The sequence below is a fragment of the Micromesistius poutassou genome, assembly GCF_964030765.1.
Source record: "Micromesistius poutassou genome assembly, chromosome: 8".
In the NCBI taxonomy this organism is placed as follows: Eukaryota; Metazoa; Chordata; class Actinopteri; order Gadiformes; family Gadidae; genus Micromesistius; species Micromesistius poutassou.
Window position 1 is genome coordinate 7704734 of NC_140278.1, and position 15789 is coordinate 7720522.

The window sequence follows — 15789 nt, forward strand, 5'->3', positions numbered from 1 at the left end:
ATAGGCCTAACAATAACCTTTAATAATTTAACCCGGCATATAGCCCAGTTTATGTCCTATAGGCTAGCCAATGACGTAATAGCCAGCAGCAATATTCTAGATCCTATATCAGTGATTAATAGTTATATTCGACACACACACACACACACACACACACACACACACACACACACACACACACACACACACACACACACACACACATATATATATAATTTTCTAGTGATAGGCCTACATTTAGGCTATATTTTATAAAGTTTGTTAATATAGGCCGCTTCGAAACTGGCCTATGAGCAGAGGCTGTTTATTGGCCTACTCCATAACAAAGTATATCGTTATTCCATCGTTATATTCGTCGTGGCGAATCGATTACTTTGTAATGAAAGTTTTTTTTTATGAATGAGAAAGTTGGTCGTGAGTGGTGCTGACGTCACGCCCTATTAACCGCAGCTAGGGCTGTGGTCACGACGCGGCCACGCCCCCCGGGGCTCGAGCTCTTTATAACGGAGTGACCGCTGCAGAGCGGAGAGTTGAGAAAACGTCATGTATACCCAGAGAGACGAAAACACCGAGAGTAAAGACTTCAAAGTGAAGGTACGACTATTTTTATATGTACTTATATATGATTGCATGTATATAGTTCTATATTTATAGTTCTAACTCTTATCTTATAGAAATAGGCTCGACTTTAGGGATTTTTGAACTGTTGGAGTTACATTAATGAAACATTAGGCTACACTTCAGTATTATGTTTAAGTTTAAAAGATAAGCATATTATTATCATTGCTATTAGTTATTATTGTTAATATTTTACCATATAATAATCCTAATCTAACCCTGGATAATTCCCAGATGGACTATCAGTCTGGATATTATTCAGATGAACTCAGGGTTCAGGAGGTTCCAGCCTCCTTTGACTTCATATCATACGGTGAGTTCAAAATTATTACAATATATTTGATTATAAATCAAATGGTGGGTTAATATTTCTAATTGTCTAATTGATCATATAGTGAGCTAATATTATAAATTATTGATTTGACATGACTTGCTTTCATGGTTAACCCTAACCCTATGGATTCTAATATTACTCATTAGCCAGGCCTGCACTGGTTTCAAAAGTAACCTATGACTAACATCATAATGTAGCACTAGCAAACTAACCAAGGACCAGCATGCTGACTTATAGAACTAGCATGCTAACCAGACATGTTTTACGATTAATGACCAGTTGTGCATGATGACCAGTTTCCTCTGAGACCGAGGAAGTGAACAGGAAACAGAATCATCACATCAGTCAGAACGCCCAGACCATCAGACCTTGAAACACACTCTATGTCTGTCTGTGGGTCTGTCTGTCTCTCTGCCTCTCTGTCTCTTTGCCTGTCTCTGTTTGCCTGTCTGACTGTTTATTTGTCTGCCTGTCTGTCTGCCTGTCTCTCTGTCTGTCTGTTTATCTGCCTCTGTGTGTGTGTGTGTGTGTGTGTGTGTGTGTGTTCTCTAATCCCTTCCTCCAGACTTCCTCCTCCAACAGATTTAGAGCCCCCCACCCCCGCCCCCACCAACACACACACACACACACACACACACACACACACACACACACACACACACACACACACACACACACACACACACACACACACACACACACACACACACACACACACACACACACACACTCTCTCTCTCTCTCTCTGCTGATTGTTAGTTTGTCCTTTCCTGTCAACATTCAAGTGTTGAGTGGAAGACTTCATTAACTCTCAACCTCCATCTTGTTTCCATGATAACCTGTCTCTCTCTGACTCCTGTCTCCTGACCTGTCTTTCTCTCTGTCTGACCCCCACAGTTACCATGAATACCTGTCTCTCCCCATATAGTTACCATGACGTCCTATCTCTGTCTCTCTCGCTCTGACCCCCAGAAGGTTACCATGACGTCCTGTCCTCTCTCGCTTTCTGACTCCTTAATTGGTAACCATGACGACCTGTTTCTCTGACTCCCAGAATGTTACCATGACGACCTGTCTCTCTCGCTTTCTGACCCCAAGATTGTTACCACTGGCTGTCTCCCTCTGACCCCAAGCATAACGGCCTGTCTCTCTCTGTCTCTCTGTTCCCCAGACGGTTACCAAGATGACCTGTCTCTCCAGTTGGACAGTAAAATGATCCCTGCCCCCACCTACCTGCAGCCCTACAGACCATCTGACCTCCACCTCCACAAAGGTAACCAACACACACATGCACACACGTTACAAACTTCACACACTAAACACAATGTGTATTAAGTGTGTGTCCTATGTCCTCCAGCCAGTCTCCTCGACCTCGACACTTACCCAGAATTCAACTGGGTCTCCTCGTACCCCAATGGTGATCTGGAACCTCCGTCAGACCTCCAGGTCTCCAACCCAGCCTTCTCCGGCCTGCTGCCTCAACACGGAACCCCAAGCCCAGCTGCAGAGCCCAGCAACAGCCCCTTCCTGCCTGGAGCACCAGGGAACACTCTACTAAGTAGGAATGCCATATTCATCCACAAAGAAATACAAAATCATCTCTAACCTAGGCGTTATCAAACGCTTTGATCTTGGAAGAAAAAAGACAGTTTTTCCGAGGGACCCATCGACACACAGAAAACTCCAAGCACACTTTAATTGTGGATCCGTTAGTTTAAACTAAAAGATCTGTGTGTTGTCGGTCTGTGACACACCTCCAACTGGATCCCAATCCGTTTTGCGTTCCGGCTCGTAGTTTAAGAATTGCTGCACCAACGTTGACACTGGAAGTGGGAGGATAAATGAAGACGCTGTGTTGATCACATAGTTTAAGTATTATTCTATCAGTGATACAGCTTATGATATAGTTCTATAAGTGTTTCTAATGAGTGACTCTATTGCAGTTCCAGACGACAGTGAGCAGAGATACTCGCACCGAGCCGATCTTTACGACACCCAGAACCAGCCCTTCTTCTGGGCCGATTACCAGCCTCTCCAAGCCACTTCCTGTCCACTCCAAGCCCCTTCCTGTCCGCTTGATGCACCGCCCAGGGAGCAGCACTGCCTCCGTGTTGCCAAACGCAAAAACACACAAAGCACACACTTACAGAGGACCGACCGGGACAGACAGCATGTGGGGATGTCAGCCTACCCTGGTGAGACACACACACACACACACACACACACACACACACACACACACACACACACACACACAGCAGCCAGTGTTATCCTCAGCAAAAGGATAAAGAAGATATATAATACATTTATATATATATATATATATATATATATATATATATATATATATATGAAGCGAGGGTTTATGTTATTGATGTGGTATTGACCTCCAGGCTCGGGACCCATCCAGCTGTGGCAGTTCCTCCTGGAGCTGCTGCTGGACTCAGCGTGCCGCAGCTTCATCACCTGGACCGGAGACGGCTGGGAGTTCAAGATGTCTGACCCCTCAGAGGTACCATACACAAACACACACGCACAAAAACACAAACAAAAGAGCAAGCATGCATGCTCACACACACACACACACACACACACACACACACACACACACACACACACACACACACACACACACACACACACACACACACAAAACACCAGTAAACACACCACCAAGTAGTGAATGCCAGGATGGTTTATCAACCAACAGACCCAAGGTTAGGTGAGGTCCAGAGCATGACGCGTTGTTTGTGTGTTGTCAGGTGGCTAAGCGATGGGGTCAGTGTAAGAACAAGCCCAAGATGAACTATGAGAAGCTGAGCCGCGGCCTGCGCTACTACTACCACAAGAACATCATCCACAAGACGGCGGGGAAGCGCTACGTCTACCGCTTCGTCTGTGACGTGCAAGGCATGCTGGGTAGAACAGCGCAGGAGGTGTTGCAAAGTTTGAACGTTGTGCCGGCGGCGTCGTGGCAACAGGAGGCGGAGTCAACGTCAGAGCATAGCAACCAAACATGGGGCTCCCAGTAGGGGGCGCTGCCGGACTGTCGTCGCTCTGCGGACACGCGACCAGCAGATGTGTCTGACCTGCTCCAACACGACTCCAATTAAAGTACTGCAAAGGAAAGTTGACTTTAATACTGCAACATAAAGTCTAGTCTACTTGAAATTGCAACATAAAGTTTACTTTAATCCTTACGAATAAAGTTGACCTTAATACGGTTACATAAGTTGACTTTAATATTGCAACATAAAGTTTACTTTAATAGGCCTACTGCCACATAAAGTGTACTGTAAGCACTGGGCTAGGATGGTCAGTACAGCATCTGTATTTGTAATTTATGTTCATATGTTTTCTAGGTGCAACTATCTACCTCGATGAGTAATAACCTTCCTGTAAAGAATAATGTGTAATTTGTATAAATAAATAAATAAATGAATAAATCAGAAAATAATGTTTATTCTTTCTTCACAGTTATTTCGTTATATTTGCAAATCCGTTTATGATACAATAATAACAAACTAAATGGTTGACCTGTGTGTTCCTTTACCGCTGTCATCAGGGCTAATCCAGTGCAACATAAAGGCTGTATAAACCGTATAGGGACTATTTGTATATCTGTATTGCTTTGCTTTGATGTGATTACCGATTGATACGCGTAAGTGACGCGATGCGACCGAGCAACTTCGCCTACATTTGAGTGGTCTGGAATGTTGTACAACAGCTTGACAGGGCAATGCACAGTACAAAAGAAATCGACTGGGTGTCATAGTGTAGTAGCTTACGTCTGCTATCTTTGGCTCTTCCTGGTCTAGTGTAGGCTACGTTGGCGGTTTCAGACAACACTTTGTATTAACGAATAATATCTAAATATATTTAACTAATATTTAACTAAGTGGTGTGAGCTATGGCCTCAACGATAAGTTCCGTTCTGGAAGACAGTCTGGAGGATCTGGGAAAGGAACAACTGAAGAAGTTTTGCACCAGACTGTTGGACCGTAAGCGGGAAGGAGAGCCTCGGGTCAGGCGCAGCGCACTAGAGGACCAGGACCGAATCGGTGTTGTCAATGTTCTCGTTTCAACCTTCACTGAAGCTGAAGCTGGAAGGGTAGCGGTGGAATTGCTGCGGGCTATCGGCTGTAACAGCGACGCCGTGAGCCTTGAGGCCAAACTGGACGGTAAGTTGACACATGGAGATAATAGTTAGGATATTAGGATTAAGAGTAGATCGCTGTTAGACCACAGTGGGCCTACACACTCTCGATTTAGGTAATAATTAATCACGAATCGTCATGGAAAGTGAATTCTCAGACATTGCGAATTACTTCCAATGGAAATACTTTCACTGGGTCATCCCACCATTTTGTACATCAGACTCCTGTGAGCTGCCCTATGACAGTGCAATGTTCAGAATGTGAAGACACGAGCGCATTTATATCGGCTCGTTCCTTACTTCTTGTGATCAGCGGTTCCCAAACTTTTTTTCCTGCACCCCCTTCTACGTCCCAACCGGGTTGGCGCACCCCCGATCCCCACTTCAAAAAGATGGAAAAAAACTGCAACATGTTTAATCATGCGCAAATAACCAGAACACGCATGACAATAACAACATCAACAAATATCCAACAAATAGGACAGCCAAGGGACACGACTGACGTTGTGTGCAAGATCTGCTCACGTGTGATCCGCGCAATAGACGGGCCGATCTACACGACCTCGCATGGCCTCGCAGAAGTTAATAGAAATGATGATAAACAAAATATCACAGAGCAGGATTGTGAACGTTTACAATGTCTCATGTCAATTTACAGCAAAATCTGCAAAATGTGTCTGCGTTGGCCGACTTACTTTTAGTTAGGATATTGATGCTGCGCGGGGGGGGGGCCGGCATCACATGGTGGCTCTCCATCGTGATGACATCGTCCATCGGCACGACCCTAATCATAACACAACGGTTATGGAAATTAGAACGACAGTACATTGAATTAAATTGCAATGAAGTTACAAACAATCCACAACATTAAAAAGAATAGGCTCCGAAACAGATAAAATAAATAAAAACGAGGTAATATTACACCAGACCGTTTTTTTCATCTTTCATCTCGCGCACCCCCTGGTAGCAGCTCGCGTACCCCTGGGGGTGCGTACCACACTTTGGGAATCCCTGAGATATTTGCCATTTATTTATTTTTTCTACTGGTGCAGAATTGAAGCGGAAGGCGAGTCGACCTAGTGCCAACAGTACGTCCCCACCGTCCACAGGTTAGTGTGTGTGTGTGTGTGTGTGTGTGTGTGTGTGTGTGTGTGTGTGTGTGTGTGTGTGTGTGTGTATATGTGTGTGTGTGTCTCTCTCTCTCTTTCTTGGTCCCTATCTCTCGCTCTCTCTCTCTGTCCCTATCTCTCTCTCTCTCTTTCTTGGTTCCTATTTCTCTCTCTCAGTCCCTATCTCCCTCTCTCATTCTCTCTCTGTCTGTCCCTGTCTCTCTGTCTGTCCGTCTCTCTCTCTGTCCCTGTCTGTCTGTCCGTCTCTCTTTCTGTCCCCGTCTGTCTGTCTGTCCATCTCTCTCTCTGTCCCCGTCTGTCTGTCTGTCCGTCTCTCTCTCTCTGTCCCCGTCTGTCTGTCTGTCCGTCTCTCTCTTTGTCCCTGTCCGTCCCCCTCTCTCTCTCTCTCTCTCTCTCTCTCTGTCTCTCTGTCCCTCTCTCTCTTTCTTGGTCCCTATCTCTCTCTCTCTGTCCCTATCTCTCTCTCTCTTTCTTGGTTCCTATCTCCCTCTCTCAGTCCCTATCTCCCTCTCTCATTCTCTCTCTGTCCCCGTCTGTGTCTGTCCGTCTCTCTCTCTCTGTCCCAGTCTCTCTCTCTCTCTCTCTCTCTCTCTCTCTCATAATTTATATATAATAATTTAACACAAAGAACGGGACATGAGAGTGTGAATGTTGTCATTCTAGCCCAACCTGTTGTGCACTTTGTGGACCAACACCGGACTGACCTGATTCAGAGGATCGGAAGATTTCCGCCTATCCTTGATAAACTGCTGGACCACGGCGTGCTGAGTCAGGAGACGTATCAGTCCATCATGGCCCAACACACCAAGCAGCAACAGGCCCGAATGCTGTACAGCGGGGCCCTGACATCCAGCGGAACCAGAGGAAAAGACATCTTCCTCCGTGTGCTGGAGGAATTAGAGCCCTTTCTTATCGAGGACCTGAAGAGATCTTGAGCCATGAGGTGTGTTACATATAATGCCAGACATAAGCAGCATGGTGAAAACAATAATGTAGGGTGCTGATTGATTAAGGTATTTTTTCATTCAATCTTAACTAAATGTTTTGTTGTGTAATTTTGTTAAAAATAAATAAATAAATAAATACTGTGGCGACCACTGCCATGGACACCTATGGGGGTCCTGCGCAAGGGATGCTGGGGGGGTGCACCTCTGGTAGGGGTCTGGACCTTCTCGGCGCCCCCTGGATCACATTGGGGTTGGTGGTTGGGGGGTTGTTCATTGTGTGGTGTTCCCTTACTGTGTGATGTGCAGTGTGTTCATGACCGTGAGTGAGAGTGTTATTTGTGTTGGTCAGTTGTGCCGTGTTTCTGTGTCATCGTGTGTGTTCAAATAAAGGCTACTCCCGGAGTCGTGCGGGGTATGGGGCATGGGAGTTGTTTGACCGCATAAACCTGGGCTCCTGTCTCATTCTTTCTGTGCCGCGCGCCACACTGAATGGCCCAGCGTTTCACCTCCTGGCATGTCACCGGTCGCGACAGGTGCGACTGGTGCACAGCACCACCCAGTGGCCGACGGGGGAGTGACCACAGCCGGGAATTGCTAACCGGCCGCCACCGCCAGGAGGGGGAATGTTTGGGGGCCTACGCCGCGGACGTTCTGTTGTACGCCCAGCGTGGGTACCCCGCCCACCCTGCTGCGGTTAAGGAGGACCGAGGACCTAGCCCTACACGCCTTCCTTCGGGGACTTGCCCCGCAACGGCTAGGACAGCATGTCCGACTTACCAGGCCCCCAACCCTCGGTGCTGCGCTCGACGAGGCAGAACGAGAGCTTTCCGACCAACCCAGCCTGCAGCCGCCCAGTGCCTCCCGACCTCACATCCGGCGGGCGGACTACTGCGAGCAGGATGAGGAGGTGAGAGGAGAGGAGGTTTTCCAGGCCTGGACTTCGCCCCAGCGCCCCCGGCAGCGGCCACCGCCCCCCGACCTCCCCCGTGCGTGAATGAGTAAATGAATGGACGTGTATGTGTATGTGTATGTGTGTTGCGGGCGTGCGCCATTCAAAGTAAGTAAGTAACTAACTAACTTAAAGACGACGCATGCATCTAATATATACTCCTACTATTCGTTAAATTGTAACAAAACAAATCAAAAACGGAGTCGCTTATTCGCTTCAAACCAATTATAAATAAATCAAAAACGGCGTCGCTTATTCGCTTCAACTTTCTTTTATTTTCAAAACTTGCTTAGGTTATATGCGTTGTGGTACCGAGCGATTGAAAAACAATTTCTGTTGGCGTCTCCTGTCAACTATCGCATCTGCGTTCAATTACTTATTTAAGGCCCAGGACACGCAGTGATTGCGTCATTGATTAAAAAAAAAAAAAGTGGTCGCTTGTAGTTCTCTAAATCAAATGGCTCCAACACTATGCCTCCATTGTTTCTCTATCCATTTTTATGAATCAGGCTGTTTTTAAACATAAGACGTTGATCCAGGATTACATGTAGTTTTTTTTTTTTTTAAACACGTTCCCGACCGATCGAGAGGTCGGAACAATGGAGCTTCGGAATTTGTTGTTGCTGGTGACGTAAAGAGGTCAACCAGTGGCTCTATTACCACTAGTTGAAATGGGTACAGTGCCACCTATGGTACCGGGGCATGACACGTTTCGGCCAATGAATCGATTTACTCACCGCCATGTATACCCAGACAATTGCAGTTGTCCAATTGCGGAGCATAGTCGAACTATGGCTTTAATCGGATTAAGCTGTGCATGTAAACCAGTGGCGATTTCTCTAAGACTGCAAGGGAAGCTCAGCTTCCCCTAAAATTTCAAAAATTAAATGGTCAAATATATACTGTTGTGTTAACATTTCATTGACTAAAAGTCCATCTCGATGACGAGTCTGTTCAGAATCAGCTGCTTATCGCAGGTCGACTGTCTCGATTTCCTTCTCATACATTCCTGTAGCGTCACAGTGGATTTGCCTGTTGAAGCTCAGCGTCCATCCACTTCAATGGGGCTGCATAGAACAGCTTTTTTTTAGTGCGTTGAAAGTCGACGGTCACGTCTCCGGAGCTCTCTTCAGTCCTCCGTCCCATCGCGGATTTTGCAAGGGAGTCAAAAGACAAACTGCAACCTATTTCTTGATATTTGCTTGGCGAAATTGCTGGACAATTTTCATCGTACATTTCATACACAATTCCTTGCTTCAGTTTAACATAATTCCCACATTTCCTTGTTCAAGTTTAATATCGTTTTGGTAGTCATCACTTTGATTCAGGAAGCCTGAGGTCTGAACTTCAAGTCCTGTATTCAGATCAGGACTTGCAGGGTGACAGGGGAAAGCTGTGTGATTTCTTGGTGTTCCTTAAAGACATGGAGTTGGACAGTGCAATGCCTCAGCTTTACAAACTGTTCTTATTAGTGGCAACAATTGGAGCTATATCTGCAGGTGTATAAAGGAGCTTCTCCTGTTTAAAGTGGCTCAAGTCCTACGCCCGTAACACAATGGGCCAAGGCCGTTTAAGCAGCCTAGCTCTGCTGGCCATTGAGAGGACACTGGTCAAGTCACTAGAAAAGACAGCTAGTTGGTATGACAGAGCATTTCATTGAAAAGGAACAGAGAGGATAATTTACATATACATAAATTGACAATTTATATGCTCCTCAATTGGACAACTGCAATTGTCCGCGTATACATAGTGGTGAGTAAATAGATTCATTGGCCGAAGCGTGTCATACCATGTGGTAATAGAGCCACTGGTTGACCTCTTTACATCACCTGCAACAACAAACTCAGGCGGCATTCGAGAAAGATGTTTTCAGTAGACAGCTGTCAGTTCACTTCGGGTCCCTATCATTTAGTCTCCGTCATATGTGGACTCCTGCGGCTGCTCTGCCAGCGGAGGAGTCCGCATACAGCCGAGAGGTCGAAACAATGGAGCGTCTGAGAAATGATATGGATCCGAAGTGAACTGACAGCTGTCTGCTGAAACATCGCTTTCTCCTCCATGTTTGTTTCAATCTGGACTTCAGAGAGTCAAAGCCAAAATTAATTTCCCCCAATTCCTTTCCCCCCATGGTCGAGATAAACCCCATTAGGAGTCTTTAATTGTTGTGGAAGTACCAGAGTCTGAGAACCCGACGCAGTCTGTAAGATTCATAATATCAGAGAATACCCCCGTCAGTTCGGCCGCGGCGCAATGAATGAATAAAGATCGTAGTTTAGTTATTTTACAACCTCGTTGATGAGAAACATTTAGAAAAACATGTACTTTTAATTCAGCCTTGGGTGAAATCGAAGCGTAGTGTGTACTGAATGCATGTTGATGATGATACACTCCTTATAGGGGGTAACTACATTGGCACGACACCGGCTTCCTTCATCTTCTGCGCCAGCTTTTTCAATAAATCGCCTATCCGAAGTGAGTTGACAGCTGTCTACTGAAAACATCTTTCTCCCACCGGGGCAGCCCCTCTGCTGCCCGTCCGTAGATAGCATTCCCCACCGCATCGCAAGGAATGAATAAAGATCGTAAACACGTCGGGAGAAAAAAACATTTATTTTGACAGATGTGCCCAAAGTTACTACTTTACAACCTTGTTGATGACCCACATTTAGAAAAACATGTACTTTTAATTCCTTGGGTGAAATCAAAGTGTAGTGTCTGTGTGCTTCCACCTTTAATGAATGCATGCCATGCACGCTCCCGCGGCCGGGACACAATTCTTACACATTCACCGGCTTCCTCCATCTTCTGCGCCACCTTTTTAAATAAATCGCTGTTTCTCGTTTTCCAACAGCGACAACAACAACAACACGACTATCGTCTCCTTCTACTTCCAGCTCACGGCCCAGGGAAAAGATCTTGAGCATGCTTAACTCGATGAATCGCATTATCTAGGGGTCTTAATTCGACTATGAGTAACCCAATTAGATTCGAGTATAGCTCGACTAAGGTGTATACATCCATCTTAGTAATCCAATCATAGTTGGACTAAGCCAATAAGTCGACTTTCTTGAGTGTCATGTAAATGCACTGAATGACAAAGGGACAGGGCCCTCCCCACCCAGTTGACCCGGTTATTTTCTACTATTATTCCAAGCATATGGCAGAGATATCCTTTTAAACCTTCATTATTTTCTACCATAATAACAACTATATTAATACAGGGGTGGATGACCCTCTCAATGGGGCCCCAGATCAAATACAGAATGTGATATGTCTTAATAGGGCTTCCTTAATCATACAAAATGGGTTATGGGTTGATGTCAGAATGGGGCCCCTCAGGTAAATATGACACGATATGTGATGTGATATATCTAAAAGCCCTCTAAATCATGAAATTCTGCTTATACCACAATGTCTGTGTGGAACCCTGAATGTATCTAATAAATAATAAACCTAGTGCTACATTAGTTTGCTTGTGCAGGCCCTGCAAGTCAGATTATAGACTATGAATCTGAACATATTAAAGTATTGCCCATCTCCAGCTGGCCATCCCCAAGATGCACCAGAATACAGGAAATCACCCGCCCCACTCCCCCATTTACACCCACTTTTGTACAAATTGGAGGAGGGTTTCTTTCTGAAGCCCAGGAAACCTGGTTCTCCATGAGGGGCAAGGGGGATCTTGCGTTTGTGTAGGTCCAGCAGCAAGTTTTTTTGGCAATGTGCACATTGGCAAACAGGTGTTGGAATTTGGAGAGGGCTATGTCCTGAACTGCCTGAAGTTTCATACAGGTCGGCAGGGGGCATTGATCTATCAAATCCAATCTGGCAGAATATTCATTGCAGATGTCTCCTATCTGTTCTTGTCATTCACCTGCCCCCCCCCCCCCCACACACACACACACACACACACACACACACACACACACACACACACACACACACACACACACACACACACACACACACACACACACACACACACACACACACACACGTAGTGAATGCCAGGATGGTTTATCAACCAACAGACCCAAGGTTAGGTGAGGTCCAGAGCATGACGCGTTGTTTGTGTGTTGTCAGGTGGCTAAGCGATGGGGTCAGTGTAAGAACAAGCCCAAGATGAACTATGAGAAGCTGTGCCGCGGCCGGCGCTACTACCACAAGAACATCATCCACAAGACGGCAGGGAAGCGCTACGTCTTCCGCTTCGTCTGTGACGTGCAAGGCATGCTGGGTAGAACAGCGCAGGAGGTGTTGCAAAGTTTGAACGTTGTGCCGGCGGCGTCGTGGCAACAGGAGGCGGAGTCAACGTCAGAGCATAGCAACTAAACATGGGGCTCCCAGTAGGGGGCGCTGCCGGACTGTCGTCGCTCTGCGGAGACGCGACCAGCAGATGTGTCTGACCTGCTCCAACATGACTCCAATTAAAGTACTGCAAAGGAAAGTTGACTTTAATACTGCAACATAAAGTCTAGTCTACTTGAAATTGCAACATAAAGTTTACTTTAATCCTTACGAATAAAGTTGACCTTAATACGGTTACATAAGTTGACTTTAACATTGCAAATATAATAATAATATATATTATATTTGCAAATCCGTTTATGATACAATAATAACAAACGAAATGGTTGACCTGTGCGTTCCTTTACCGCTGTCATCAGGGCTAATCCAGTGCAACATAAAGGCTGTAGAGAACCGTATAGGGACTTTGAATATCTGTATTGCTTTGCTTTGATGTGATTACCGATTGATACGATACGCGTAAGTGACGCGATGCGACCGAGCAACTACGCCTACAGCTTGACAGGGCAATGTGTGTAGGTTACTAGTGTTCATAGTGTAGGTTACTTCCGCTATCTTTGGCGCTTCCTAGTCTAGTGTAGCCTACGTTGGCGGTTTCAGACAACATTTTGTATTAACGAATAATATCTAAATATATTTAACTAATATATAACTAAGTGGTGTGAGCTATGGCCTCAACGATAAGATCCGTTCTGGAAGACAGTCTGGAGGATCTGGGAAAGGAACAACTGAAGAAGTTTTGCACCAGACTGTTGGACCGTAAGCGGGAAGGAGAGCCTCGGGTCAGGCGCAGCGCACTAGAGGACCAGGACCGAATCGGTGTTGTCAATGTTCTCGTTTCAACCTTCACTGAAGCTGAAGCTGGAAGGGTAGCGGTGGAATTGCTGCGGGCTATCGACTGTAACAGCGACGCCGTGAGCCTTGAGGCCAAACTGGACGGTAAGTTGACACATGGAGATAATAGTTAGGATATTAGGATTAAGAGTAGGCCTAGATCGCTGTTAGACCACAGTGGGCCACACACTCTCGATTTGGGTAATAATTAATCACGAATCGTCATGGAAAGTGAATTCTCAGACATTGCGAATTATTTCCAATGGAAATACTTTCACTTTAGCTAGGGTCATCCCACCTTTTCGTACACCAGACTCCTGTGAGCTGTCCTATGACAGTGTAATGTTCAGAATGTGAAGACACGAGCGCATTTATATCGGCTCCTTCCTAGTTGTGATCTAGATATTTGCCATTTACGATATTTGTATTTTCTACTGGCGCCGAATTAAAACGAAATTGGGGCGAAATTATTTTCCCAAACAGGTTTGCCTTTTCTCGCCTCTGATTGGTTAGAATGGCTCCTCCGATTGGTTAGGGTTAGGGTTAGGGTTTGGGTGAGGGTTACCCTAACCCTAACCCTAACCATAACCTCCCGCAAACAGCTAGGACTAATCGAAACACGATCTAAAGAGGCGGCCGGGGAGTCTACCTAGTTCTTTTTTCTCTCTCTCTCTCTCTCTCTCTCTCTCTCTCTCTCTCTCTCTCTCTCTCTCTCTCTCTCTCTCTCTCTCTCTCTCTCTCTCTCTCTCTCTCCATATCTCCATATCTCTCTCTGACCCCCTTCGTTTTTATCATTTATCATTCTACTGGTGCAGAACTGAAGCCGAAAGCGAGTCGACCTAGTGCCAAGAATACGTCCCCACCGTCCACAGGTTAGTCTCTCTCTCTCTCTCTCTCTCTCTCTCTCTCTCTCTCTCTCTCTCTCTCTCTCTCTCTCTCTCTCTCTCTCTCTCTCTCTCTCTCTCTCTCTCTCTCTCTCTCTGTGTTTCCCATACATAGACCAATGTGTGGCGCAGCATATAAATATCTCACGCACACGCAACAAATGTCACGCCAAAAAAAGAAAAATACCCGTTAAGATCTCTCGTTGCTTCGGACGAGCGCTAAATTGCGTAAGTATCTTACTTCTGCGTTTCCCCACATGCGCAAAAAAAGGCAAACGGAGCCGGAGCGCTGTGTGCGCTGTGCACCGCGCACCCACACTGGAGAACTGCGCAAAATCAGCTGATAGGAACGTCCGTTACTGTGAGACATCCTATCGCGCCGTGGCAGCGACGAACTGCACCCCCCGTCAACAACTCCACCCGCGGTGGAATCGCCTTATCAATATCAAAACGAGCTACGTGTGGAGTGCGTACCGAACACCATCTCCTGATACTCAAATGAGTAACTCACTTAAAAAGTTATGTGCACCCCTGGTTATAATGTAAGCATTATAAGATTCTACAGAGTCTCACTCCGGCCAAAAACCAAAAGTTGCCAACCCTGCAGGGGGGCACCACACATTGCTACCTGGTCTGTGGGAAACACTGCTATCTCTCTCTCTCTCGCTCTCTCTCTCTGTGTCCCTATCTCTCTCTCTCTCTTTCTCAGTCCCTATCTCTCTCTCTCTCTTTCTCAGTCCCTATCTCTCTCTCTCTATCACTATCTCCCTCTCTCATTCTCTCTCTCTCCATTTTATCATTTCTCACTTTCCTGTTTTGTCTATTATAATTGATATATAATAATTTAACACAAAGAACGGGACATGAGAGTCTGGATGTTGTCATTCTAGCCCAACCTGTTGTGCACTTTGTGGACCAACACCGGACTGTCCTGATTCAGAGGATCGGAAATTTTCCGCCTATCCTTGATAAACTGCTGGACCACGGCGTGCTGAGTCAGGAGACGTATCAGTCCATCATGGCCCAACACACCAAGCAGCAACAGGCCCGAATGCTGTACAGCGGGGCCCTGACATCCAGCGGAACCAGAGGAAAAGACATCTTCCTCCGTGTGCTGGAGGAAGAAGATCCCTTTCTTATCGAGGACCTGAAGAGATCTTGAGCCATGAGGTGTTACATATATTGCCAGACATAAGCAGCCTGGTGGTAATGAAAACAATACTGTAATGCTGTTTTTTTGGGGTCTTTTTTCACTTAATCTTAACTAAATGTTTTGTTGTGTAATTTTGTTAAAAAAATAAAATAAAATACTATGCCTCCAATGTTTCTCTATCCATTTTTTAAAATTAGGAATCAGGCTGTTTTTAAACAGAAGATGTAGAACCAGAATTACATTTAGTTTTTACGGTCATATATAGGTAATTCATGTCATTCATTGTAATTTGTTGGAGTTGTATGTAGCCATCAGCTGTCCCCCGGCCCAGGGTTTGAAAAACACTGAGGTACGGCCTGGGGGGGTGCATTGTTGCGGCATCAGTTGCAGGGGTTACATTGTATTGAGGAGGAGGGGGGGGGGGCTCGCGCACGGACCACCAGATGTTACACATGGCAGACACAAAGTAACAAGTC

At 45.9% G+C, this 15789-nt stretch overlaps 3 protein-coding genes across 4 annotated transcripts; all 3 read left to right on the plus strand.

The window, feature by feature from the left end:
- The first annotated feature begins 538 nt into the window (after positions 1 to 538).
- Positions 539 to 4342, plus strand: etsrp (ETS1-related protein). Its single transcript, XM_084471796.1, has 7 exons — positions 539 to 594; positions 853 to 931; positions 2124 to 2225; positions 2310 to 2510; positions 2896 to 3147; positions 3346 to 3464; positions 3715 to 4342. The coding sequence occupies exons 1-7, from the start codon at positions 544 to 546 to the stop codon at positions 3982 to 3984; spliced, it is 1074 nt and encodes a 357-aa protein (XP_084327922.1). The 5' UTR covers positions 539 to 543; the 3' UTR covers positions 3985 to 4342.
- Positions 4343 to 4768: 426 nt separating this feature from the next.
- On the plus strand, positions 4769 to 7325 carry LOC311351401 (apoptosis-associated speck-like protein containing a CARD). Its single transcript, XM_084471540.1, has 3 exons — positions 4769 to 5133; positions 6161 to 6217; positions 6902 to 7325. The coding sequence occupies exons 1-3, from the start codon at positions 4863 to 4865 to the stop codon at positions 7171 to 7173; spliced, it is 600 nt and encodes a 199-aa protein (XP_084327666.1). The 5' UTR covers positions 4769 to 4862; the 3' UTR covers positions 7174 to 7325.
- Positions 7326 to 12920: 5595 nt separating this feature from the next.
- LOC311351297 (apoptosis-associated speck-like protein containing a CARD) lies at positions 12921 to 15482 on the plus strand. 2 transcript variants are annotated; one of them, XM_084471412.1, is made up of 3 exons: positions 12928 to 13381; positions 14092 to 14148; positions 15051 to 15482. In XM_084471412.1, exons 1-3 carry the CDS (start codon positions 13111 to 13113, stop codon positions 15320 to 15322), a joined length of 600 nt encoding a protein of 199 aa, XP_084327538.1. In that variant the 5' UTR covers positions 12928 to 13110; the 3' UTR covers positions 15323 to 15482. The 2 variants fall into 2 exon arrangements, with proteins under 2 accessions (XP_084327539.1, XP_084327538.1); XM_084471413.1 differs by lacking the exon at positions 14092 to 14148 and having other exon boundaries at positions 12921 to 13381.
- Positions 15483 to 15789: the final 307 nt, after the last annotated feature.